At 42.5% G+C, this 26,524-nt stretch overlaps 1 protein-coding gene across 3 annotated transcripts in view; it reads left to right on the top strand.

The window, feature by feature from the left end:
- The window catches only part of YEATS2 (YEATS domain containing 2), a 1,703,429-nt gene that overhangs the window by 1,118,027 nt on the left and 558,878 nt on the right, over positions 1-26,524 (top strand). For all 3 annotated transcript variants that reach the window (XM_044070010.1, XM_044070009.1, XM_044070008.1), the window contains one exon: positions 20,610-20,799. In XM_044070010.1, the coding sequence (XP_043925945.1) occupies positions 20,610-20,799 (190 nt within the window). The remainder of the gene's footprint in view (positions 1-20,609; positions 20,800-26,524) is intronic.

Raw genomic sequence — 26,524 nt, 5'->3', positions numbered from 1 at the left:
TAATAGCAACTGCCAGTGCAGCTCGCGTTATTCCAGCCTTTTCTCCCAACTTCTTACTCTGTCAAAAATATGCACCTTTTCCAAAATAAAAAACAAGACCCTTTTAAAGTTAGTACACACCTTTGAATGTTTACTTAGCGTGTTTTTTTCATCCTCCCCATTTGTTTTTGCATGGGTGTATTTGTAAATCCTAGTCTGCACTACACACTTGGTCTTCACTACGTAAAATGCAGGCGAGGTAAGGCAAGATGCAAAGTAAACTACCCTTGTTATACAGTTGAATCCAGCTATGCAAAATAGTCTTTGAATAAGAGGGGATAGTAATGTTTATAGGGTCTATATTTTATGAACAAAAGTTAATAATGTTGAACGTTCTAAAGAGTGAAAATGCAAGACCTCAAACTCCTTATTGTGGGGAGCTGCGCCCCACGCCCCACTAAATATATATACCAACTCAAAGGTCGCACTACAGTGAGGAAAAGGCAAATATTCTGACCTTCACTGTACTGCAGTCCCACAAGAAGCGCTTCGAGGTCCGGCATTTTCGCTTTTAAGAGCGTTCGGCATTATGAACTTTATCATTCTTATAATATAGACCCAGTTTCATACTGTCATAAATAAACCTACATTGCTAGCAAGCCCCTCACTTGTACACCCTCCTGTTTTTTGTCAGTGTTTCCTCTATCACTTCACTGGTCCCTTTTTCCAGTAATCCTTTTAACATTTATACCAAATTTAAAGACAAAAGTAGAAGCTTCCTCTAATTTTTGAGTTAGACCAGTGGGACCAATTTTTGCAAATAATCTTCTTCACCCCACGTGCACTGTGATTAAATGTGGTGATCATGGCATTAGATCACTGTTTGTTTCTAGTGTTTGTTTATTTTATTTATTTATTGACATTTGATTACCAGGAAAGCCCAACTGGGTAGAAGACCTTTTTCAGCAGAGGCTCGAGGAGAAAAGCTCCAAATTATTACAAAACATTTTAAGAACAATAATTATACAGTCTTCAAAAATAAAACAAAAACATCTGCTGTTCAAATAAATAGAACACATGGTTAAGAATTGATGCTAGACATATGACCATCATTTAATATTTTGATAAATTTTAGTTTGTAGGGAAATTAAAGGCAAGTTAGTCTAATACAAACAGGAATTGCAATAAGGAGTGAGAGATAAACAGGCTTATAGTATATTTATAAAGTAAGGGAAGATAATTAGATAGCAGTAAAGACCCAAGTGAAAAAGAGAGAGAGTAAGGAGGCATAAGGAATGAAAAAGTATTTAACATTTAGGTATATTGTTTATGTTGGTTTTGAGCAAGAACAGAGCCATATTTTAACTAGGAAGTCTTTCAGAGTGGTTTTGAAAGATGGGAGGAAGGGTATAGACCTGATGGATACACGTAAGGAGTTCCAGGCCTTAGCAACCTTGTAAGAGTACAGACTGTGCACAGCAGATTTGCTAGGTCTGTAGAGAGTTTTTGGTCACTGGATTGCAGTGACTGATTAGGTATATAGTTTTGTAGAATTATTTTAGTGCTAAACAGGCAGATGGATGCTGGACTATTTTATAGGTATCAAGAGTTGTGTATATGTTAGTTGCTGTGGCAGTTCTAACCAATTTAGGCTTTTCAGTGCCATACAGTGGTGGGTTCTGAAAGGGCTTTGTGCTGCAAATTTAACATCTTTGTTACAGCATTGTTCAAGTTTTAATGTTTGTGCAGCCTGGAGGTTAGTAAGGATGGGAGCTTCATAAAGAAGTGGGGGGAAGGAGATAAGTAGTGACAAGTGGAGTTTTAGTTGCATCACTGAGAAGGTTTTTGTTTCTGTAAAGTATTCCTATTTTTTGATGTTTTCTTATGCAATTTTGTATATGCAGGTCAAATGTAAGGTTATCATTCACTACCACCCCTAATAGTTTTGATATGAGAAGTGACTTCAGTGGTTGTATTGTCAAGAGACAGTACCTTAATTTGTTTTTCTTCATGAGAGAAGAATTTATGGGGGAAAAGTAGTAGTTTGGTCTTTTTTGAGTTGAGCATGAGTTTTGAGTTATGCAGCCATGTTTCAGTGTCTGTTAAAGCTTCCTAAGTATTTTATTGGAGGTGCACCATGTTGTCAGATGTGCAAATGAGAGTGGAATCATCTGCGTATTGTATTAGGGTAGCCTACTTTGTGAAAGTGTAGAGGGTGTTGGTGCAAATGTTGAAGAGGAGGGGACCAGTGATAGAGCCTTTGTGGTACACTGGTGTAGTGACTGTGAGGTAAGTCGAAAGTGTGGAGTGCCATTTTACTGACTGATATCTATTAGATAGGTAGCTTTTGAACCACAGAAAGGTGGGCTGAGAAAAACATAGTGAGGACATCAGAAGTAGAAGCGTGCTGTGACAAACTGTGTCGAAGGCTTTAGACAATTCTAGAAGTAAGAAAGAGACTAGTTTGCCATTCTCTCTAGCTTTATTGACAATATCTGTATATGTTAGAAGGACAATGCTAGTACTGTGGGAAGGACGGAATCCATGTTATGTAGGGGATAGAAGTTCTTCCTGCAGGAGATAGTCTAGCAATTGCTTTTAGGTTCATAGGTTCGTACTAGGCTATCTGCCCTAGGGCATTTATAAGCCTAGCCAGAGTGTGTGTGGCTTTCACCACCCCTTAGGATGAGAATACTACGCCCTTTTAGGGTTTAGTTTACTGTGCCTCTGTCTAGTAGTGACACAGAGATGACCCCCGGGGTAAACCTACGATCTCCCATCCACTCGTCGAGATTTCTCTTGAATAGAGTCAGTGAGGGGCTCTGCCTAACATGGACTGGGATTCTGTTCCAGAGTGTAGGGAGCCTCTGGGTTATGAATCTGTCCCTCCAGCACGTCGTATTTATTTCTGTGTTGAGGTTTAAGTCTCTTGTTCTCGTGGCTCTGATGGATTTGGATTTTCTGAGGTGGAGCATGTCCATTAATTCCGGATTGGACATGGCCTTGTACGTCAGGCACAGATCACCTCTGAGTAGGCGGTATGCGACTGAATAGAGCTGGAGCTTTTTCAGTCGGGCAGCATATGACATATGTTTAAGACCCTTTATCCTCTTGGTGAGGAACTTTTGGGGTCTTTCCAACTGCTGCAGGTGTCTGGTGCGATACATCCCAAATGGGGCATTGTACTCAATCATTGGCCTGATAAGAGAAGAGTACAGGGGCACAATGACCTCTGTTGATCTAGATGTGAAACCCTTCATGATAAGGTGGGCAATATAGAAGGTCTTCCTAACCACTTTGGCAATGTGAGTGTCAAATGAGAGGTTACTGTCAACCTGGGTCCCTAGGTCCCTGATTACCTCTTCCGTACTTAATGGATTACTACCTATGTGGTAATTTGTCGGTACCCTGTTTTTCCCAAAGGGTATGACTATACATTTTTTGGCGTTCAGCTTAAGGCCATGGCTCTGGCACCAATTATCCGTTTCTATGAGGCCTTTCTGAAGGATGTTTGTGTCCGCTGGAGTATCAATTATGGCGCCCAGTTTGCAGTCATCTGTGAACTTTGTCAGCCACAATCCTCCTATGTTTGCCTATACCTCGGAAAAATAAATGCCGAACAAGAGGGGTCCCAGGACTGAGCCCTGTGGGACACCACTTGTGACTGGCTTAGAGTCTGACATAGCTCCAGCAACTCTGACCCTGTGGGTTCTGTCCTTGAGCCAGTTTGCAACCCATCTTGTGACATATGAGTTTACATTTAAGCTGGTGAGTTTGTTTATGATGCCTGAGTGGGGTATTGTGTCAAAGGCTTTTGCAAGGTCAAGGTAGGCTGTGTGAACTGCCTTACCCTCATCAGTGGCCATAGTGACTGTTTCAAAAAAGTCGACCAAGTTTAAAAGGCAGGATCTGCCCTTGACAGAGCCAAATTGGGTAGGATCCAATGTCTGTAGGTCCCCAATGTCTTTGTTTATGAGTTCCATAATGATCCTCTCCATAGCTTTGCAGACCAGGCTCGTCAAGCTTATGGGGCGGTAATTTCCAGGGTCCGTAGAAGCACCGCCTTTGTGAAGTGGGACCACTGTTGCCGTACGCCACTCTTTGGGTACGTATCCTGTAGTAAGGCTAAGGTTAAACAGCATCCTTATGTGTGGATTTAGTTCCTCTTGGAGTTCATGTAGCACACAGCCCGGGACATCATCCGGTCCCATTGATGCTGTGTTTTTAGCTTTAGAGAGGGCGGCTCTCACCTGGGCATCTGAGATGTTAGGGAGGCTACACTCTGCTGGGATAGTTATTTCTCCTTTTGGGGGGGAGGGGGAGGAGAAATTTGCACTGAACCTGTCTGCCAGAATGTTGGCAATGTCAGTGGGTTCAGTGTATTTTGTGTCATTTTGGACTAACTCTGAGCATATCTGGGACCACCCAGGTTTCTAACATAGCTAAAGAAGGCCTTGTGATTGTCTTTTGCGATTTTTCTCTCAAAGTTGGCCTTGGATGATTTTATGAGTGATCATAGTTTTTTGCTAGTACTGATCAGAGATGCCTTCCCTTTTAGGGATTTTGCTCTGTCATATAGTAGCTTCCTCCTCCTGTTGTAAAGTTTGTTTATGGCTGGGGTCCACCAGACCGGGCGCCTGCCTTTGGGGAAATGGGTCTTGGTTTTATTTGGGATTGCATGATCCATGCATTCTTGAAGGTGCCCATAGAAGGCATTTGCAAAGGGTTCAGCAGTGTTGGTTGTGGTTTCCACTGGCCCAGGGGCCTTGAAGGATACCACTTCAGTCTTAAGAAGTGTGAAGTTGGCTTTTGAGAAGTTCTTCACTGTGGTCTTTTGTGCAGGGGGTGGGGGTGGGATGTGGATTTCCAGTGAGATTAATTTATGGTCTGATCTTACCAAAGAGGATATACTTCCGTGTGGAGCATTTTGTCCCCATGTTTGTGATGATCAGGTCTAGTATATTGTCTCCTCTTGTGGGAATGGTGACTAGTTGTTCCATTGCATTTGAGTTTATGAATTCTAGGAACCTTTGGGCTAGGGTGTTGGGGCTTGAGTAATGTTCCCAGTCTATGTTTGGGTAGTTGAAGTCTCCCAAAATTATGGTATTTGGAGAGACATTCATACTCTCCAGTGTCTTCAGGAAGGCTGTGTGGGGTTCCTGAGTTTGAGAGGGTGGTCTGTAGCATGCTACAAACTGTAAGGCAGTTTTGCCTATGGTTAGTTGCACCTGGATAGTCTCCGATGCTTCGTGCGTTGCCACTAACCTGGAGGTGCGGGTATCTTTGATGAAAATGGATACTCCCCCTCCTTTTGTGGTTCGGTCCAAGTTTTGGGCCGGAAAGCATGATATGAGGTAAAACCTGATAGTGCTGGGGTGCTCTCAGGAGCCTTGAACCAGGTTTTAGTCACTGCACAGATATCGATGTTCTCCATACTGAGGAGGGCTTCGAGGGCGTGCATCTTGAGGTTTAGACTTCTGGCATTGAGCAGCATTACCCTTAGTTTTTTCCACTTGTGTTTTCTAGGGAGGTAGGTTTGTCATTTGAGCCTTGCCTAAAAAGGCACTATGGGGTGGCAAGAGCCTTGGCCAATATCCGAAGCCCAGGGTGACAGGTGCAAGCCATCCCTTGAAGCAGCGTGGCTTGTCAAGCATGTCATCCCAAGCAGACAGACATTGGATCCCCTTAGAATGACACCAGTAATTAAGCCAATTGTTAAAACTGATCATTTTGTCTTTGTACTGTGGCATCATTCTTGGTGAGGGTAAGATGCTGCTCAGGGTCAGGGTCATACCGGTCTGGGCTACATAATCAGAGAGCTCCTCTATGTCTCTTTTCATGTAGTCCAGGGAGGTATGTCTCAGGTCGTTCACACCGGCATGTACAATGACTGAGTCATATTTGTAGTTGCTGTGGAGTGACCTGAGTGCTTGTGTTACGTGGCGGATTCTAGCTCCCGACAGGCAGCTTACTGTGACCTTTTCCTTGTTCAGTCTGGTGAGCGGGACATCAGTGTGTCTGACTATGGAGTCACCTATTACAAGTGTGTCTGGCATGTTGTTTGGCCTTAAGGGCTGTGACTGTTTAGCACACTGACTTTGTGAACTATGTGTTGCATGTGCTATGTCTTGAGGTGGTGGTTGCTTGGGTGTCTGCTTTGGAGGCCTCTGTTGTTTTGGTAGATTTTTAATCAGCGCCTCCGAGCATGTTTTTGTGTGTTTATGTGTTTGGTTTGCAGTTGTGATAGTTCTATGTGAGACTGGGTTTGTGGTGTGCGTGGTTACCTTCTCCTCCTGACTGGTCTTGCCAGTACTGAATTGAGAGAGCTCAGCCTCCAGTTTGGCTATTTAGTTGCATCTCTCGCATATATTTGTATTTGTTGGGAGGAGGAGAGGGTTGTCTGTGTACATGAGGCAATTGTAACATTGCCTCAAGATTCTCAGATTCACCAGCTGAACAGGAGAGGGCGCCAGTAACTGACCCTTCGACATGCTAGAAATAGTGAAAAAGATTGCTGTGTAACTGAGTCAGAAAGGACCTATAGGGAAATGGGTACTCAACAGAATTTAGGTGAATGAAGTACTTTCTTTTGTTTAAGAGTGCTTTACCTGTGTAAAAAATGCTTTAGGAGCAAGTGCTGAGCTTTTCAGATAGAGTATAGGATGTTTAGATTGCAAGTAGGACAGTTCTAAGGGAAAAATTGAGGAGCAGACTTGGCGGAGCCAGAAAAAGTTTAACCGGCGCTGCGCTATGCGCTTGACTGCGCAAAGCCGTGCAAAAGCGGATTTTAAGCAGTGAACTACAAAAGAGCTAGGAATGGTCCCAAACAACCAATTACTACAGCTTCTTGTGTGAGGTCACTTCCCCCAAGGACAGGTAGGCTGCTCAAGGCTCCCCACTCCCACTGGTGAGCAAAGAAACTTCCTTCTATCCAAGTAAGGTAATGGACAACACAGGAACTACCCCACAGCCCAGAATACAGCAATGCCTGTATACTGGTCTAAACTAGTCGAGGAAGGCGGGAAAACAAGGATTATTTTTTTGTTTTTTGTAGAAACACAGAGAAAATGCAGAGACAGTGATAAATTAGTTACACAGGCTAGCACACTTTAGTGAGCAGCCTCCACAGTTAAATTAAACAAACAAGCAAACTTTCGATTAAATTCGACTAAATGTAACTTTAAGTGCAGATTTTAAAATAAATGCAGTAATCAGTAAAAAAAACAGTTTGGGCTAGTTCAAAGTAAGCAACAGAAGCTATTTCCAGTGAAAAAAAGCAAAGATACTTAAATCCAGAAGGTAGTCGCTTTTTCGAGTTCCTTGCTGCTAGGACCACTCTGTAAACCCACGTGGAGCTTGTCTGAGCAGTATAGCCAGAAAAAAATGCCCAGAGGCGGATTTTAAGCAGTGAACTGCAAAAGAGCTAGGAATGGTCCCAAACAACCAATTACTACAGCTTCTTGTGCTGAGGTCACTTCCCCCAAGGACAGGTAGGCTGCTCAAGGCTCCCCACTCCCACTGGTGAGCAAAGAAACTTCCTTCTGTCCATTTTTTCAGTATTTTGATGAGGGAAGATAAGATTGCTATAGGTCTAAAGTTATTAATGTTTGTTGAATTTCCTCCTTTATGCAGAGGAATAATGTGTGACTTTTTCCAGAGAGGGAGAATGTCTGATTCCTATTGGCTATTTTTAGGTACTCACTTGGAAGTCATCAGCTGATGAGCATAGTTTACGTTTATTTAAGAGTAGTTTTATATTGGATGTGGGCACAGGCTTGAAAGTGAAAGTGGATGCAGTGATATGTAGCCGTTGGGCAAGGTTGGGATTAGCTGTTGAACAATCTTTGGTTAAATATGCTGTACTATCTATAAAATAAGAGTTGAACTGTATTGTATTTTTGAGTGGTGAGTTGTCTGGAGAGGGGTTTGGGTTGAATTTTTGGCAGAAATGTAAGATTTCCTTAATGGATGTCTGTGTTTTAATATTATTTTGAAAGTTATTATAGTATAGTTTTTTGGTTTCATTTATTTGCTTTTTTTTAGCCCGAATGCAAAGCATTCTGAAGTTTTTCAAGACATTGAGATGTTTTATATTTTTGCCATTCTTTCCGTGCTTTTTCTCTGTCCTGCATTAGCATTCTACTCTTTTTGGATAGCCAAATTGCATTATTTGTTTTCAGTCTCTTCCTTCTACAATGTGCAAGGCTATTTAGGGTATTTAGCAAAGCTGTATTGAATTAATTTACGGAATCATCAAAGGGGAGGATTTTGTACAAAGTTCCAGTTAATAGATGATAGTGTAGTAATGGACATTTCTTGCGTAAACTTGAAAAGGTTATGTGTTGTTTTATAAATATGTCGTTTAACTAGATTTGTGAGATGTCTAGTTGTATAAATGGTGAGATGGTCACAGATAAAGTCTTACATTGTACCTATGTTACAGTATTTGCTAGGGTCTGATACTAGGATTCAGTCTGATAGAGAATTTGATGTCTTGCTATAACGTGTAAGGCTATTCATTTGTTTTGTGAAACCATATAGATTCATGCTAGATGTAGGGGAGTTAGAGTTTATGTCCAACCGGTTGGCATTCATATCACCTAGTAATATTTATTTTCTTGTGTAAATGTTATGGATATCCAATGTAGGTAGGATATCTTCCAGTATTCTGTATTGTCACCAGGAGGGATATAAAGGGCAGTAATACATATTTGTTTATAACTGTTTATTTTGAAGAAAGCAATAAGAAGCTCTGCTGAACTTAGTGTTGTTTGATGCCCCAAATAATCTAAAATTAGTTTGCAGTTGGTCACTCTTCCTGAGACCACTTCGAAGGGTATGTTATTCACTAATTCTGTGGGGTAAGCCCTATCCAAAAATAATGTCTTAGGTTTGTCCAGGTCTTACAAAAACTGACTGTCATCAGATACCAACTTGGATAGCCTCACCCTTTGCCCATTTACCAAGCTCTTTTTCTGTCACAAGAGTGGTTACTCAAGTTATGCAGGTAACCACTGGAAAACATTAGCTTCCTAAAATTGGTTGCTTCCCATCTGCTGCATGCAGCGTTTGTTGAAACAGTGACATCCAAGTAACTAATATTGTTAATCTTGTCACATTTAAAACTAAGTTATTACCTCTAGACTGACATTGATTTTTAGAATGGGACCAGCTTGAATCCAAAGGGTGTCTTGGGGGGAACAGTGATGTCCTTCACCTATCTTAGGGGTTGTTACTTTTCAGGTCTAACCCTGGTTTCCCCCTTCCTCATCCTTCTAGTTATGTGGTTGCATCATATGGGCAGGAGTGCAATGGAAGCGTGCAGCATCTCACTCTGTCTCTGTGGAAAGTCAGCCATGCTCCCTCCCATCCCCTCTTAGACTATGCCATCCCCTGGACAGGCCCACTCTGTGCCAGAAACAACAAGGGGAATGACTGTGCAACAGTCTCTCACCTACTAGATGGATACAGCCCATCCCTCCCTGCTGCTGCATCAGAAGCCTGAGCTACTAGTCCAACTTGGGTCATCTGAGCTGTAGTCAGGGTTGTATACCTCTACACCACTGGTGTGGCATGTGGTCCTCTGTATTTCAACAGACACCCCCTCCTACATCCCTTCAGACCTGGACTTCCTGTCAGGCTAACTTAGCAGACCATTCTCCAACCTTTATGAAAAGAAGCTGGATGGACAGATTTTTGAATGGTTCAGAGTTGCAGAAATGGACTTGGGTGATCCCTAGGACAACTGCTAATTCAGGGTTGCAGTGTCAGAGGCTCAACAGGTACCATACTCACCACTGGCGCTGGAAGACCAGAAGGCTGTGAGTTTTATTCCCACTCCAGGTGATGTAATGCAACATAAAAAACATTATTTACATACTTAGAAAATGTGCATATGTACAGGCACATATATACGTTGTTTTTTTTTTTTTTTGCTATTTATCATTTTTCTTGTAACATCTTCATTGTTCTCTCATAATTGACCCATACTCCTCCTTCCACAACCATAATGTAAATACTTGCAGTAGATGTGCAAAAATCCATTTCCCATTAAAAAAAATCAGTCTTTCTTTTCAAATAAATCCATATTACGTAAAATAAATTATTTTCAGTCTGTCTCACATATTCTTTTTTTCTTGTTCATCTGTCTACATATTCATATATATCTATATATATATATATATATATGTGTGTGTGTGTGTGTGTGTGTGTATATATATATATATATATATATATATATATATATATATATATATATGTTGCTTTTCACTAATATTCTCAAAAAAAAACTTCACACAACTTTTTCCAGAGTTTCACCACCCCTTTCCAGTAAAAAAATGCTTTATCTCTTCCTTCCCACAAAATAAACTCTTTTAACTTTCTTTTTATGTGATATATTCCCCTTTACTTATAACTTATTTATTACCAGTCTCCACAGGAAATCCTGGCACTACTGTATTGGTACAGCACTTTTTCCTTACGTTAATGGCTTTAATCATTGATTCTGGTAAAATTTCCAATGGATTTACTTAATAATATTGTTTTCATCACATTATTATATCTCATCCTTCTTACTTTCTCCATATCATCAGTTTTTATTCTCCATGTTAGTATTTTTTCTTAATTGTTAGTTCATAGGTTCATACTAGGCTATCTGCCCTAGGGCATTTATAAGCCTAGCCAGAGTGTTTGGCTTTCGCCACCCATTTTAAATTAATTTTGCTATGCCCTTTTTTGAGGTTAGTATACTGTGCCTCTATCTAACAGTGACACAGAAGTGATACCCGGGGTAAACCTACCATCCCCCATGCACTCATCAAGATTCCTCTTGAAGAGAGTCAATGAGGAACTCTGCCTAACCTGGACTGGGATTTTATTCCAGAGTGAAGGGAGCCTCTGGGTTATGAATCTGTCCCTCCAGCATGTCCTATTTATTTCAGTGCTGAGGTTCACGTCTCTCAAGCGCGTAGCTCGATGGGATTTGGATTTTCTGAGGTGCAGCATGTCCATTAATTCTGGGTTGGACATGGCTTTATACGTCAGGCACAGATCGCCCCTGAGCAGGCGGTATGCCACTGAGTAGAGCTGGAGTTTCTTTAACCGGGCAGCATATGGCATCTGTTTGAGCCCTTTGATCCTCTTGGTGAGGTACTTTTGGGGTCTTTCCAATTGCTGCAGGTGGTCTGGTAAGGTACATCCCAAAATGGGCATTGTACTCAATTATGGGCCTGATGAGGGATGAGTAAAGAGGCACGATGATCTCCCCTGATCTAGATGTGAATCCCTTCATGATTAGATAGGCTATATAAAATGTTTTTCTAACCACTTTGGCCACGTGGTTGTCAAATGAGAGATTGCTATCAACTTGGGTCCCCAGGTCCCTAATTACTTCTTCCGTACTTAATGGATTACCACTTATGTGGTAATTTGTGGGCACTTTGTTTTTGCCAAAGGGGATGACTATACACTTTTTGGCGTTTAGCTTGAGGCCATGGCTCTGGCACCAGTTGTCTGTTTCTATGAGGCCCTTTTGGAGGATGCTTGTGTCGGCTGGAGAGTCGATTATGGCGCCCAGTTTGCAGTCATCTGCGAACTTGGTCAGCCACAGTCCTTCCGTGTTGGCCTGTACCTCTGAGAAATATATACCGAACAAAAGAGGTCCCAGGACTGAGCCTTGTGGGACGCCACTTGTAACTGGTTTGGAGTCTGACATGGCTCCAGCAATTCTAACCATGTAGGTTCTGTCTTTGAGCCAGTTTGCAACCCATCTAGTGACATAGGGGTTTATATTTAAGCTGGTGAGCTCATCTATAATGCCTGAGTGGGGTATTGTATCGAAGGCTTTTGCGAGGTCCAGGTAGGCTGTGTGGACCACCTTCCCCTCGTCAATGGCCTTTCAAAGAAATCGACCAGGTTTAAGAGGCAGGATCTGCCCTTAACAAAGCCAAACTGGGTAGGATCCAGTGTCTGTAGGTCCCCAATATCTTTATTTATAAGGTCCATGATGATCCTTTCCATAGCTTTGCAGACCAAGCTAGTCAGGCTTATGGGGCGATAGTTTCCAGGATCCGTTGAGGCACCACCTTTGTGGAGAGGGACCACCGTTGCTGTACGCCACTCTTTGGGTACATATCCTGTAGTAAGGCTGAGATTGAACAGTAGTTTTATGTTTGGGTTTAGCTCTTCTTGGAGTTCATGTAGGACGCAGCCCGGGACACCGTCTGGTCCCATTGATGCTGTGTTTTTGCTTTGGAGAGGCGGCTCTTACCTGAGCATCTGAGATGTCAGGGGCAGCACTCTGCTGGGATAGATATTTGCCCTTTGGTGGGAGGGGGAGAAGTTTGCGCTGAACCTGTCAGCTAGGATGTTGGCAATGTCTGTGGGTTCGGTGTATTTTTTGTCATTTTGGACTAATTATGAGCATATCTGGTAATTCCCACCCAGGTTCCTAACATAACTAAAGAAAGCCTTGTGATTATCCTTAGTGTCCTGTGCAATTTTTCTCTCAAAGCTGGCCTTAGACGATTTTATGAGTGCCCGTAGTTTTTTGCTAATACTGATCAGAGATGCCTTCCCTTTTTGGGATTTTGCTCTATCGTGTAGTAGCTTCCTCCTTCTATTGTATAGTTTGTTTATGGCTGGGGTCCACCAGACAGGACGTCTGCTTTTGGAGGATTGGGTCTTGGTTTTATTTGGGATTGCATGATCCATGCATTCCTGAAGGTGTTCATAGAATGCGTTTATAAAGGATTCTGCTGTCTGGGCTGTATTTTCCACAGGCCCGGGGGCTTTGAAGGATTCCACCTCGGTTTTGAGAAGTGTGAAATTTGCTTCAGAGAAGTTTTTCACTGTGGTTTTCTGGGCAGGGGGTGGGGTCGGGATGTGAATATCCAGTGAGATTAGTTTATGGTCTGATCTTACCAGTGAGGGATACACTTCTGGTCTGGAGCATAGAGTCCCCATGTTGGTGATGATCAGGTCCAGTATGTTTTCCCCTCTTGTGGGAGTGGTAACAAGTTGTTCCATAGCATTTGAGTTTATAAATTCTAGGAACCTTTGGGCTAGGGTGTTGGAGCTAGAGTAATGCTCCCAGTCTATGATTGGGTAGTTGAAGTCACCCAATATAATGGTGTCTGGAGAGACCTTCATATTTTCCAGTGTTCTCAGGAAGGCCGAGTGGAGTTCCTGGGTTTGGGAGGGTGGTCTGTAGCAGGCTATAAACTGGAAGGCAGTTTTACCCACTGTTAGTTGCACATGGATAGTCTCTGATGCTTCGTGCTGTGCCACCAACCTGGAGGTGTAGGTATCTTTGACGAATATTGATACTCCCCCTCCTTTTGTGGTTCGGTCCAAGTTTTGGGGCCGAAAAGCATGGTATGAGGTATAACCTGGTAGTGCTGGGGTGCTCTCGGGAGCCTTGAACCAGGTTTCTGTTACTGCACAGATATCGATGTTCTCCATGCTAAGGAGAGTTTCGAGTGCATGCATCTTGAGGTTTAGACTTTTGAGTAGCATTAGTCTTAGTTTCTTATCCCTTGTGATATCTATGGAGGTGGGTTTGTCTTTTGAGCCTTGCCTAAAAACGGCACTATGGGGGTAGCAAGAGCCTTTGCCAATATCCAAAAGCCCAGGGGTGATAGGTGCAAGCCGTCCATAGCGAAGCATCGTGGCTTGTCGAGCATGTCATCCCAGGCTGACGGGCATTGGATCCCCTTTGAATGACACCAATACTTAAGCCAATTGTTGAAATTGATCATCTTGTCTTCATATTGTGGCATCATTCTTGGTGAAGGTAAGATGCTACTCAAGGTCAGGGTCATACCGGCCTCGGCTACATGCTCAGAGAGCTCCTCTATGTCTCTCTTCATGTAGTCCAGGGAGGTACATCTCAGGTCATTCACACCAGCATGGACAATGACTGAGTCATATTTGTACTTGCCTTGGAGTGACCTGAGTGCTTGTGTTATGTGGCGGATCCTAGCGCCCAACAGGCAGCTCACCGTGACCTTCTCCTTGTTCAGCCTGGTGAGGGGGACGTCAGTGTGCCTGACGATAGAGTCACCTATTACAAGTGTATCAGGTGTGTTGTTTAGCTTTAAGGGCTGTGATTCAGCACACTGGCTTTGTGAGCTATGTGTTGCACGTGTTTTGTTTTGGGGTAGCGGTTGCTTGGGTGTCTGCTTTGGAGGTCTCTGCTGCTTAGGCAGATTTTTATTTAGAGCCTCCGAGTATGTTTTGTGTGTTTATGTGTTTGGTTTGCTGTCGTGGTAGGTCTATGTGAGACTGGAATTGTAGTGAGTGTGGTTTCCTTTTCCTCCTGACTGGTTACGCCAGTACTGAGTTGAGAGAGCTTAGCCTCCAGTTTGGCTATATGGTTGCATCTCTCACATGTGTTGGAATTTGTTGGGAGGAGGAGAGGGTTGTCTGTGTACATGAGGCAGTTGTAACATTGCCTCAAGATTCCCAGATTCACCAGCTGGACCGCAGAGGAGATTGACAACTGACCTCTGGACATGCTAGAATAGTATTGGGAATTCCTTTATAATTGAAAAAAAAGGGCCAATGGGGAACAAGGTACTCAAGGGGAGTTTGTGAGGGTGTAGTGCTTTTAATTTTTTAGTGCTGACCTATATAATTGCTTTAGTGAGCAAGTGCCAGGTAACTTAAATGCAATGTGCTACAGGTAACTTAAATGCAAAAACGACAAACAGCAACTTTCATTCAAGTGAAACAAGGAAATAAGTACAGTAAGCAATGCAGATATCACTAGGGATCCACAGAAGTGCTGAAAAGCTGCGTTTTAGGTGGAATTAGCGTTTCAGGGAAATAACAAGCAAACAAACAACATGCATACAAACAAAGCTAGATTCAGCAGGCCTGGATCTAGTCGATGCTACAGCAAACAAGGTCTACCAATTTCAGTAAGAAACAGTTCAAATATGCAGGCATTATAAGCCTTTAACCAGAAATTCCCAGCTCAGAAGGGCAGAGTCCAGCCTCTCCTCCCACAAGAGTGCAGACCACGAACCTTCTTAATGTAAAATAACTGGCCTGAAGCCCAGGTGCTTAAACCAGAACTAATACTTTTAGAATAACAGACACTGAGCCCTCAATCAGCAGTTCCCAACTTAGAAGGATGTAAGCTACCTGTCCTGCCACCACAGTGCAGGCCACAAACCTTCCTAATGTAAAACAACTGGTCTGAAGCCCAAGTGCTTAATCCAAAAGACTTAGAATGATAGCTGCACTTTAATCAAGTTACTACCAAGCAGTAATAAATACAATTGAATACTTTAAAGAATGCCTGGATTAGTGCTCAAATTATACAAACAAAGCTAGATTCAGCAGGCCTGGATCTAGTCTATGCTACAGCAAACAAGGTGTACCAGTTTCAGTAAGAAGCAGTTCAAATATGCAGGCACTATAAGCCTTTAACCAGAAATTCCCAGCTCAGAAGGGCAGAGTCCAGCCTCTCCTCCCACAAGAGTGCAGACCACGAACCTTCTTAATGTAAAATAACTGGCCTGAAGCCCAAGTGCTTAAACCAGAATTAATACACTTTTAGAATAACAGACACTGAGCCCTCAATCAGCAGTTTCTTCGTTTACAGATTCTTTTTCTCTTTTTCTTATTCTCATCTCCCAGAACGTTTTGTACTTGCATTTAAACATTTTCACTATTAATTTTTCGTTCTCTTCCTTTACTCCCCTTAGGTTCATAGGTTGGTACTAGGCTATCCGGCCCTAGGGCCTATGCAAGCCTAGCCATAACAATTCCCTGGATATTTCTTCCCACAATATTTATAGATTCATAGGTTGGTACTAGGCTATCGGCCCTAGTGCCTATGCAAGCCTAGCCATAACAATTCCCTGAATATTTACTCCATACACGTTAAAATAAGAAGAATAAACATCTGAATTTAGTAATCCCAGTCCCCCTTCATCTTAAGCCATATACAATACACCTATTTTTACTGGGTTTAATCTTGAACTTCACATAAAAGAAAACATCATTTGCAAAATTTCTTATCCATGTTTTTCTGGGATCATATAGACATTTGACATATATGCTTATTTTCCCATTAATACAGAATTCATCAGATAAACCTTTTTCCCTGAATGCTATTCTATTTGTCCTCCACAGAAGAGGTATATTTTTCAGTTATTTTATCAAACTCTTCCATTGCATAATAACTATATAATTTTTTCCAGATTTTATCCCCAGCAAAGATGCTTCATTCATTGAGAAATGCAGTTTTCACCTCATCACCCAGATCTTTACTTTTATCTATTCAAAGTCATTCCCATTTCCTTTAAAGATCCATTCAGATGGACCAACACTTTGTCCATCTTTTGTTCTTAGCAACTAAAACTATATCATATGAGTATGTCAAAACTACTGGAATCACCACCTCCTTTTGCATCATGTATCTAGCATCTTTCATTTTATAAACTGGTTTATTCACTACTGCATTCATTACCAACGAAAACAACATTCCACTCATGGACATCATTGTCTTATACCACATTTCACGCATGTTTCTTTACTCAGCTATCCATTCACTAAGTCTGTCACTCTGCTTCAAGGCTTCCTCTTTGTCAAGTGAGGCAACCACTCAGTCATGATATAAGAATGTCACAAAGTAATATGACCTATCCTGAGAGGAGATGCTCATTTCCAGTGTGCCATAGTCAGGAGCATTATCTCATGAATGAACAAGTGCTATATAAAAACTGTTTTATAAGTATTCCACTGTCAACTCTCTTAACTCCTCCTTAATAAATTTAGTGGCATATGTTAACAGTGTATGTTGACCTCCAGCAAAGTAATAATGCCTTGTGCAAGATGGGAACCTCATGTTTATGATGCAAAATGTGACCATGTTATGTTTCTGTCAGTAATGCAGTTTTATTAACTGTGTCCACCTAATATTAATAGTTCTGTGTGCAAAGAAGTAAAGAACATTGCATTTATGATAAAAACATACTTATGTTGTGATCTTTACATGTATGCTAATCAACTTGCCTCTTTTATATTATTGAAACAGTCCTATTATTTTTTTTCTTCGGTAGACTTGACACTTAACTGTTTTCTACTGTGAAGTATTTAAGACCCTTTCCCATCTCTATCATGATTTCTCTAACTGGATAAAATTTGCAAATTTTTTTTCCTGTATTTCTCTATGCCTATATGACATCTGTTTATTATTCTTTCTGTTTCTTTGCCTGCATCATGACCACTGTATATATTTTTTTCTTTATTTTAGTTTGAAGAATTATTCCCATAACTATGCTGAAAACAGGTCTTCCCAAAATGTGTATTTTTGCACCCCCCGCTTCTCCCCACAAGACAGAACCTGCTAGCTCCTCTAACTGCTCTGATTTGGCCAATTTGTTATGTGGTCATGGCAAGAGACAAAAACTCTATGGCCTTTTCATTCCTGCCTGCGAATCCCCCATAAGCTTGTACACTTGCAGCTAGTGTCAGAGTGGTAGGGAGCAGTAGAGCTTTGCTGTTCCTGCAGGGTGGCCTGTGCTATCTATAAGCAAACCTGCCCCCTCCCTGGAGAGGCTCTTGCAAGCTCCATTATACATGCCCTGCAAGGGAAAGTTTGCCTCCACATGTTGAATTCTCCTATGCTCACAGTGCAAGTTGCACTTAGCCACATGGGCTTAGTAGATTAATGCTTTACTGCGTAGACACCTTGGGTGTGTTACCCATGTAGCAAGCAAGATCTGACACCTCCTCCGATGTGTGAGCTGGCAGCAGCCACTTTCTCATGTCCCCCCCCCCCCCCACCAGCTCCTATAGACTCCCAGTATGTTGTTTGATATCAGCTTGTCTGTGACTTAGTGTTTTATCTTTCTTCACCAAAGAGCAGCTCCCAAATGGATATTTTTTGGTAAACAAGTGTAAGTAAATTAAAATAAACTGCTTTCTCAGTACTTCACATCTAGCACAAATTGTATAGTTGGTGGATAAGCTGAGCTACATTTGTAATCCTGTACTGAAACCACAGATTCAAAGGCCATTTCCTGGTCAGGGTCTACGAAAGTGGGGCAGTCCAGACATAACCTGTTACTTAATAGAATTAGATTGTTTCTGTCTTCTGCTCAGGTTTTCAGGGCAAGGAGGAGGTTGTAATGGATGTGCTCTGTCTCCCACAATATGGAATGTTCCTGTACATAATCCCATTGATTCCACATTTCATCTTATTTCATCTTGTAGAAAGAAAGACTAGAACTCGTTGTCACTCTTTGGTGGCCAAGAAAGGCATAATTTTTAGTTCCAGTGACCCCTATCATTTCAGGACGCTGTCCTGGTCTAATCCAGGAATGTCCTTCATAGCTGGGAAGATATTTAACTCTACTTCATAGCCTGGACCATCATATAGATGCTCTGATCCTTCCTGGTTTGATGGCCTAGGGTGTTGGAGGGTATTGAGGCTGGTAGGAAGCCCTCCAATCAGCAGTGTTATGCTACTAAGTGGAAACAGTTTTCAGGCTTGATGCACCAGTACTATAATGGTTAACTTAGTAGTGGCTTTGGCATATCCAAGATAGCTTTATGAGTTATTCCTGATTTATTCCACAGTCAGGGTTCCTTGCAGTTAATACACATATGCACTTTTATATTGATTAATAGTACAGTATCAAATCTGTATTGTTTATTGTTTTTTTGTAAGGTGATGATTGGAGGCATGTGGGATGAGCTGACAGCGCAGGCCATATGCACACACACACTTATGTATGTAACATTGCTGCATCATTGGTGAATCAGGCTGTGTGACCGCATGACTCCCTACTGAATGTCAGCACTGCATGTAGTCTGGTTGATCTGGTATCTGGTTGTGCACAACCTACAGTTAGTAATGTGTTCAATATGTTTTTAGGTTTGCTTGTTGGGGTAGGTCTAGGGATGCCATGCTGAGCTGTACAGGATGGGAAGTTGAGTATTTATGTATATGAGCTGTCTGCTACATTTTATTATGTGCACATTAGTTTGTTGAGCCAGTAAATTTATCCATTGCTGCTGTGCATTGAGCTGACACAGCAGGGTAACATGGATCACTTTGGTGACTTCTGAACAAATGGACAGAAAACATAATGCTTGCAGCTTCACCATATTTTGTGTCATTTGCAGTTACTGACTTCATTGTCAGCCGGTTGACTGACGGGCACATCACTGAAAACGTAGTATTGGTACCAGTTCCTGAATAGCCGCAAATGTAGGATTGTGCAGAGAAAAGTGCCAAATTATGATTGGTTGAAAAGAGGTCCCATCAAATCGGGTCTTTTTGTAGGTCAACTGATATAGTAAAAATGCATTTTTGTCTTTATCTTCCGTCTTACTTACAAATGGTCTACACAGCTGATAACCTTTCTGCTGTTTTCTTGTAACTTCATCCTGAAAAGCACATGCTCCTACAGTTATGCTGAATACTGATTACTGATTCAGTGGTCACTACATCAGCAAAACAGCACTCGGGCTAAGGAATCATGAAATACCTTTGTACTGTCAGGGTAGGCAGATCTCCTGGATCTTGCATGAGAAAAAAAAGTTTGTAAAGCAAATGCATCAATTTGAGGAACTGTAGCAGTGCTTTGCTTTATGTGCTGAATTAATTGCATTTATTTCACATTTAAGCAGCTTAGTTGTGGTAGTAAATGCCACAAATTTACTTTCAAGTTTAAGCACTCCACTCTGTGTTAGAATGCAAGATTGTAAAATCAGCCTACTCTGCTAGCAGTGTAGGCATGGAACAAGGCAGTGCATAGTCAGTACTGTCAATTGGAATGAGTTAGATATTTTGAAGAATTCTTCCCTTGTCGCCCATTGTAGGGTCATTCTTTGATATCTTCTGTTAGCAGACTTGTTCTGCAGATGACTACTATTGTCCACAGCAAGTATTTAAAAAGATGTGAATATAGCACCAACTTTTGGGACACATTATTTGCCAGTGACCTGGGAGGTGATGCAACAGCCACACACATTCAGCATGAGAAACCCTGTTTTTAAACCAGATTTTAATCAGCTTTTTCCTGATCCTCTCAACTTGAATGCAACACAAAAAAATGAATGTATGTGTTGATGTCCAGTTACAGTTTAGTTCTGATCTTTGACACTGTTATTTCAGTCTCCCCAATCTCCCCTTTTTCCATGACCTTTGACAGTAACATCTGTGGTTATATATGCCAACATTTTAAAGACTCATTATCATGCATGTTATTTTCAAACTGGATTAAATCTTTTCATACACATATGGGTCTATGGTCTATGCATAAAGTGCATCTATGTGTGATGGCTTATGTGTACATAAATATGACACATACAGCCATATCTCACGTTTTTTCATCTTATAAGCCCACAAGACAAACTACCACACAACACAATATGTTGGTTATAGGAGACTCCATTATGAGACACACAGATGTCCCTCTCACCAGGCTGAGTAAGGAGAGAGTCACGGTCAGTATGTGCATGCATTTTTGTTGCAAGTAACCTTTCATGGACTGTCAGTAAATTTGAGATTTTTAGAAGTGCTTTATCCTATCACCTTAAAATAAAGTTATGGTGAAATGTAATGGCCATTATCTTAGGACTTACTTTGTACATATGTTTTTTTTCAGCCATTAGAGGGATCAACTCTGAACTCTACCACTATTTCCATACCTCTTGTTAAAACTGCTAGTCATCAGTATCAGCCTGTCTTTGTAAGTCAAGGACAAACCGCTGGAGCTGCTAAAAGTGGGACTGCTGCCTCCATAGTAGCTAGTTCTAGCATCGGGACCGCTGTCAAAACAACAGCCTCAGTCACAGGTAGTAAAATGTCTTTTGAGTATTGTGTATCTTACTGTTTCACTTGGACCATCCTCCTAGTATGATGTACATCTTTGATTGCATGTTTTATTGCATAAAAGCAAACCATTAAAGTAGAAGAGGGAGGAGAAACTGCTGAATGTCATATTGTGGACTCTTATGTTCCTTTCAAGGTATAGTGATCCATACTAGGAAAGGCCTACTGAGCCCACCTGTTCTTTTCTGCCATTCTTCACAGTTTGGATTGTTGCCCTGATGTTCATCATAGAAAGGTTACTTTCTTTGTTGCCTAAAGCAACAGAATATTCTGCATAGTACATGTGGCCATCAAGGAATGTGCTAGATCCAGCACCAGTGTTGTCAGTATTGCATTGGAAGGGCACTTGACTTGAATCATTGCTATAAGAGTCCGCAGACTTAAGAAGGAGGAACACATGCACTGCTTTGCTGAATGCAAAATATTTGAAGTTGGAAGTGTCTAGCATTGTATTTTGTGTTTTCCAAGTGCCCCCATACTTTTACTGGAGCAGTATCAAAAGGCTAATGAAATGGAGGTCAGATGGTGGTTACTCTCTTGGACATTAGTGCATTTTGAGATTGCTTTCTGCTTCCCTACAAGTAATGACTTTACCTCTGAGTAGCAGGTGTTCAGGTTAACATTTGTCCTGTCTTCGGGAAGAGGTGAAACCCTGACATCTTTGTCTGGGGACTATTTCTTGCGCAGTAGGCCTCACCCGTCCCTTTGTTGACTGCCTGAGCATGTCTACAGTTGGACCAGAGACCAGTCTGAAGCCTCTTGATTGGGTTCTGTGGTAGCACTCAGGACCCAATGAATCTTATTTTGTACTGAGTTCCACTGGATCTGATAGCCCAGATTGAAAAGATTCCACTGGGTCTTCCTAAATGAAGGTCTGCTTTTCAGGTTTCAGACTTGTAAGCTTGAGGTCTGGTGAAGGTCTGTCCTTGGAGATGAATGGAAGCACATCTTTAGGGAACATGACCTATGCCAGCACAGGGCCTTGTGCAAGTCTTTCACATCCTGTTGCTGTAACTGACATGCTTGTCCCAGAGTGCCACTGCTCACCACCTCTGACATGCTTAACCACATACATTGAATTCTTACACTTGTGCTTCCAATCCAGAGCTGGAGGAGGCAGGGTGTCTCTTTATTCTGCTTTTTTTTTTGTAGACATTTTTTGCACAGCCCCCACCCCTCTTTACTGCCATTCTGAATGCTGCCTTTTTGAATTTGGTCCGTTAAGTAGCTCATCACATTATTTCAGCTGCCAAGCCTACAGCAGATAGGTATCCTATTTGGGACTTTTCGTAGATTCATAGGATCATAGGTGTGGACTAGGCTAATGGTCCTGGAGCCTTTCCAAACCTAGCCCATAGCATTACCCTGGCATTGTGCCACCCAACCTTAATTTCCAGTGCCTCTGTCGAATAGAGCCATTGGATTAATCCCTGGGATGAATTTTCTATTCCCCATCCACTCATCAAGATTCCTCTTGAAGAGGGCTAGTGAGGTGCTCTGTTTGACATGTATGGGAAGTCTATTTCATAGCATAGGCAGTCTCTGGGTTATGAACCTGTCCCTCCAGCACGTTCTGTTGATTGTGGTAATGAGGTTGAGGTCTTTGGAGCGTGTGGTGTGGAGGGATTGGGATTTCTTTAGATATAGGATTTATAATGGAGCTGGGTCAGACATGGCTTTATAAGTCAAGCAGAGATTGCCTCTAAGTAGGTGATATGAGACAGAGAATAGTTGGGAGTTTTTTGAGCAAGTCCATGTAGGACAAGTGTTTAAGGCCTAGGATCCTCTTTGTGAGGTACTTTTGCGGCATCCCCAGTTGCAGGTGTCTAGTGAGGTACATGCCAAATTGCGCATTGTACTCTATGACTGGCCTAATGAGGGAAGAGTAGAGGGAGACGATGACCTCTTCCCTCCTGGATGCAAAACCTTTAGTAAAGAGATTTACCAAATAGAAGGACTTTCTGACCACAGTGACAGTGTGGTGGTTAAAAGAGAGGTTGCTGTCAACCTGTGTTCCCAGATCTCTTATAACGCCTTCTGTGTTCAGTGGACTACCGTCGATGTGGTAGTTCATGGGAACTGGGTTTTTCCCAAATGGGATGACGACACAATTTGTGACATTGAGCTTAAAGCCATGGTTATGACACCAGTCGTTGGTCTCAGTGAGGCCTTTCTGTAGGATGTCAACATCACTTGGGGAGTTAATGGCTCCCAACGTGCAGTCGTCTGTGAACTTTGTCAGCCAGAGTCCCTTCGTGTTGGACTGGACTTCTGAGAAGTAGATACCAAACAGGAGAGGAACCAGGACCTATCCCTGTGGGACTCCACTCATGACTGGTCAGCAGTCTGACTTGAGTCAGTTACTTTCACACCGTGGGTTCTATCTGTGAGCCAGTTTGCAACCCACCTGGTGATATAGGGGTTGATGCCTAGCTTAGTGAGTTTTTCTATGATTTCTGAGTGGGGAATGGTATCAAAGGCTTTGGCCAGATCAAGGTAGGCTGTATGGAACCACCTTTCCTTCATCCACAGCTCTGGTGATGGACTCCAAGAAGTCGACCAAGTTGAGCAGGCATGATCTACCCCTCACAAAACCAGTCTGTGTGGGATCCAGAGTTTGGAGATTCCCTATATCCTTGTTTATTAGGCCCATGATGATGCATTCCATAGCTTTGCATATCAGACTTGTCAGGCTAATGGGGCGATAGTTCCCACAGTCTGTAGACGCTCCTCCTTTGTGGAGAGGGATGATTATAGCAGTGCGCCATTTGGTAGGGACAAACCCTGAGGTGAGACTGTGATTGAACAGGGTACACAGGTGAGGTACCAGTTCACTCTGTAGTTCATTTAGAGCACAGCCAGTGATATTGTCAGGACCCATAGAAGCTGTATTTTTGGCCTTGGACAGTGCTGTTTTAACCAATGCAGCAGTAGTACTGGGTGCCTGACAGTCTACTGGTATTGTGATTGGTCCTCTGAGGGGGAGAGAGGGGAAAAGTTGACACTGAATCTGTCGATCAGTATATTGGCAATATCTGTTCACTCAGTATAGGAGGTACCATTGTGCAGTAGCTCAGAGCAAATCTGGGTATTGCCATGGAGGTTCTTTACATAATTATAGAAGGCCTTGTGATTGTCTTTACTGTCTGCTGCAATTCTGTTTTCATAGCTAGCGTTAAAGGATTTAATGAGGGATCTCAACTTTTTGTTGAGGCTTATAAGGGAGTTTTCCCAGTCTTGGGACTTCACCTTATTCCGCATCAGTTTCCTCCTTCTGTTGTGGAGTTTGTTTATGGCAGGGGACCACCAGATTGGCTTCCTTTTTTGGAGGAGAGGGTCTTGGTTCTATTGGGTATGGCGAGATCCATGCATTTGTGTACGTGTTCGTACAGTGCATTGGTGTATGATTTGGCGGTCATGCAACTATTCTCCATTTGCATGGGTGCTGTGAAGTTAGCCACCTCTGTTCTTAGGAGCCCAAAGTTAGCTTTGGAGAAGTTTTTCATGGTGGTTACCTTTGGGGGGGGGGTGGATTTCCAAGGTGATTAGTTTGTGGTGGGATCTAACCATGGAGGAGTTGACTATTGGAGTAGAGCAACGGTCGCCCATGTTAGTAATGACCAGATTAAGGATGTTGCTACCTCTAGTGGGGGTAAGAACGAGCTGGTCCAGGGCATTGGAATTAATGAATTCCAGGAAATGTTGGGCAAGTGTATTGGTACATGAGTAGTTTTCCCAGTTAATGGAGGGGTAGTTGAAGTTGCCCAGTATGATTGTGTTAGGTTGGACCCTAATATTCTCCAGGGTGCTTAGGAATGTGGAGTGAGCATCTTGGGACATGGTTGGGGGCCTGTAACAGGCTACGACCTGAATCGCTGTCTTACCCAATGTTAGCTGCACCTGAAGTAACTCTGATGCATTATGTTGGGATAGCAGTCTGGAGGTGTGTGCATCCTTTTTGAAAATGGAAACACCACCACCTTTGGAGCTTCTGTCCAAGTTCTGAGGCCAAAAAGTGTGGAATAAGTTGTAGCTTGGTAGTGCTTTCTGCTGCCTTGAACCTGGTCTCTGTTGCAGCACAAATGTCCATGTTCTCCATTTTAGGGAGTGCTTCAAGCGACTGCATTTTGAGATTTAGACTTCTAGCGTTGAGCAGCATGACCCTCAGGTTGTATTTGTAGCTGTTACAGTGGTAATTTGCTCTTTGGAACACCACCTAAAAAAGGCACTATAAGGGTGGCAAGAGCCTTGGCCAGTATCCGGAAGACCAGAGGTGACAGTTGCAAGCCATTTCTGACAAAGCATCGCGGTCTGTCAATTTTGTTATCCCAGGCAGACAGGTACTGGATCCCCTTAGAATGACACCAGAAACTTAGCTAATTGTTAAAATCAATAATTTTCTGCTTGTACTCCTCCATGTCTCTCTTCATGTAGTCTAGGGAGGTACGTCTTAGGTCATTCACACCCACATGTACAATGACAGAGTCATATTTGTACCTGTTGTTGAGGGACCTGAGTGCGTGCGTTGTATGGCGGATCCTGACAGGCAGCTGACTGTTACTTTCTCCTTATTTAACCTAGTGAGTGGGACATCAGTGTGCCTCACTATTGAGTCACCTATGACTAGTGTGCCGGGCATGCTATTTTGCCTTAGGGAATTTGGTTGAGTGGCACACTGTTTAGGAGAGTTATATGTCTCGTGATTAGTGTTGTGTTGTGGTGGTCGAGTGCATTTCTGCCTTGGAGGTCTCAGCTGTTTAGGTAGATTTTTATTGAGAGCTTCCGCGAAGGTGGGTGTGTGGTTTGTGTTTTTTTGTGAAGGCAGTGCTGGTGTGTGTTCTGGAGGGCTATGTGTTCCATGTGGTGTGGTGCAAGTGTTGACCTTCTCCTCTTGACCAGCTACTCCGGTCTTGGCTGGAAAGTGCGTGGCTTCCAATTTAGATATATAAGTGCATCTCTTGCAAGAGTGTTGGGAGGTAAGTGGAGAGGGTTGTCGTTGTACATGAGGCAGTTGCTACATTGCCTCAGGATGCCCAAGTTCACCAGGTTAACAGGAGGAAAGCACAGGGAACTGATCTTTAGACATACCTGGAGGGGTGGGCATTAATAAGTACCGGAGCTGTTTCCTTGTAGAACGTTAGTGCTGGTAGTGCTTTTGTGTGCTACAATAATTGCTACAAGAAGTCTGGTAGGGTAAAGTGCTAGACTAATAAGCTAGTAAAAGTGCAGGAGAGGAGAGAACTAGCACATCTATGGGAAAAATTGAAGAGCAGACTTTGGCACCTCTCAGAAGCTTGCAAACAGTCCTGGATACAGCGAATCTGGACTAGACTAGTAAGAGGAAAGGTGGGAAACAAGCGCAATGCGGGCTTTTAAATCAGAAAGTTGAAGGAGATGGAAAAAAATGCTCAAACAACCAATAAATTACAATTTCTGGGCCAGAAACCACTCCTCTTGTGGTAGATAGGAGGCTATCTAGTGCTTACCACGCCCACTGATAAGCTAGAAGGATTCCCTCAACATAGAAAGTCTTAGGGGTCTCCGAAGCTTACAAACAGTCGTGGATACAGCAAATCTTTATCTGGATTAGGCTAGTTGTAGGAAAGGTGGGAAACCAGCACAAATGCGAACTTTTGGACCAGAAAGTTGAAAGAGATGGAAAAACTGCCAAAATGGCGAATAAACTAC

This window comes from Protopterus annectens, chromosome 4.part1, assembly GCF_019279795.1.
Source record: "Protopterus annectens isolate FY-2018-M chromosome 4.part1, PAN1.0, whole genome shotgun sequence".
NCBI classification, from domain to species: Eukaryota; Metazoa; Chordata; order Ceratodontiformes; family Protopteridae; genus Protopterus; species Protopterus annectens.
Note: the sequence above shows the minus strand (reverse complement) of the source record. Positions and strands in the feature narration are given on the sequence as shown.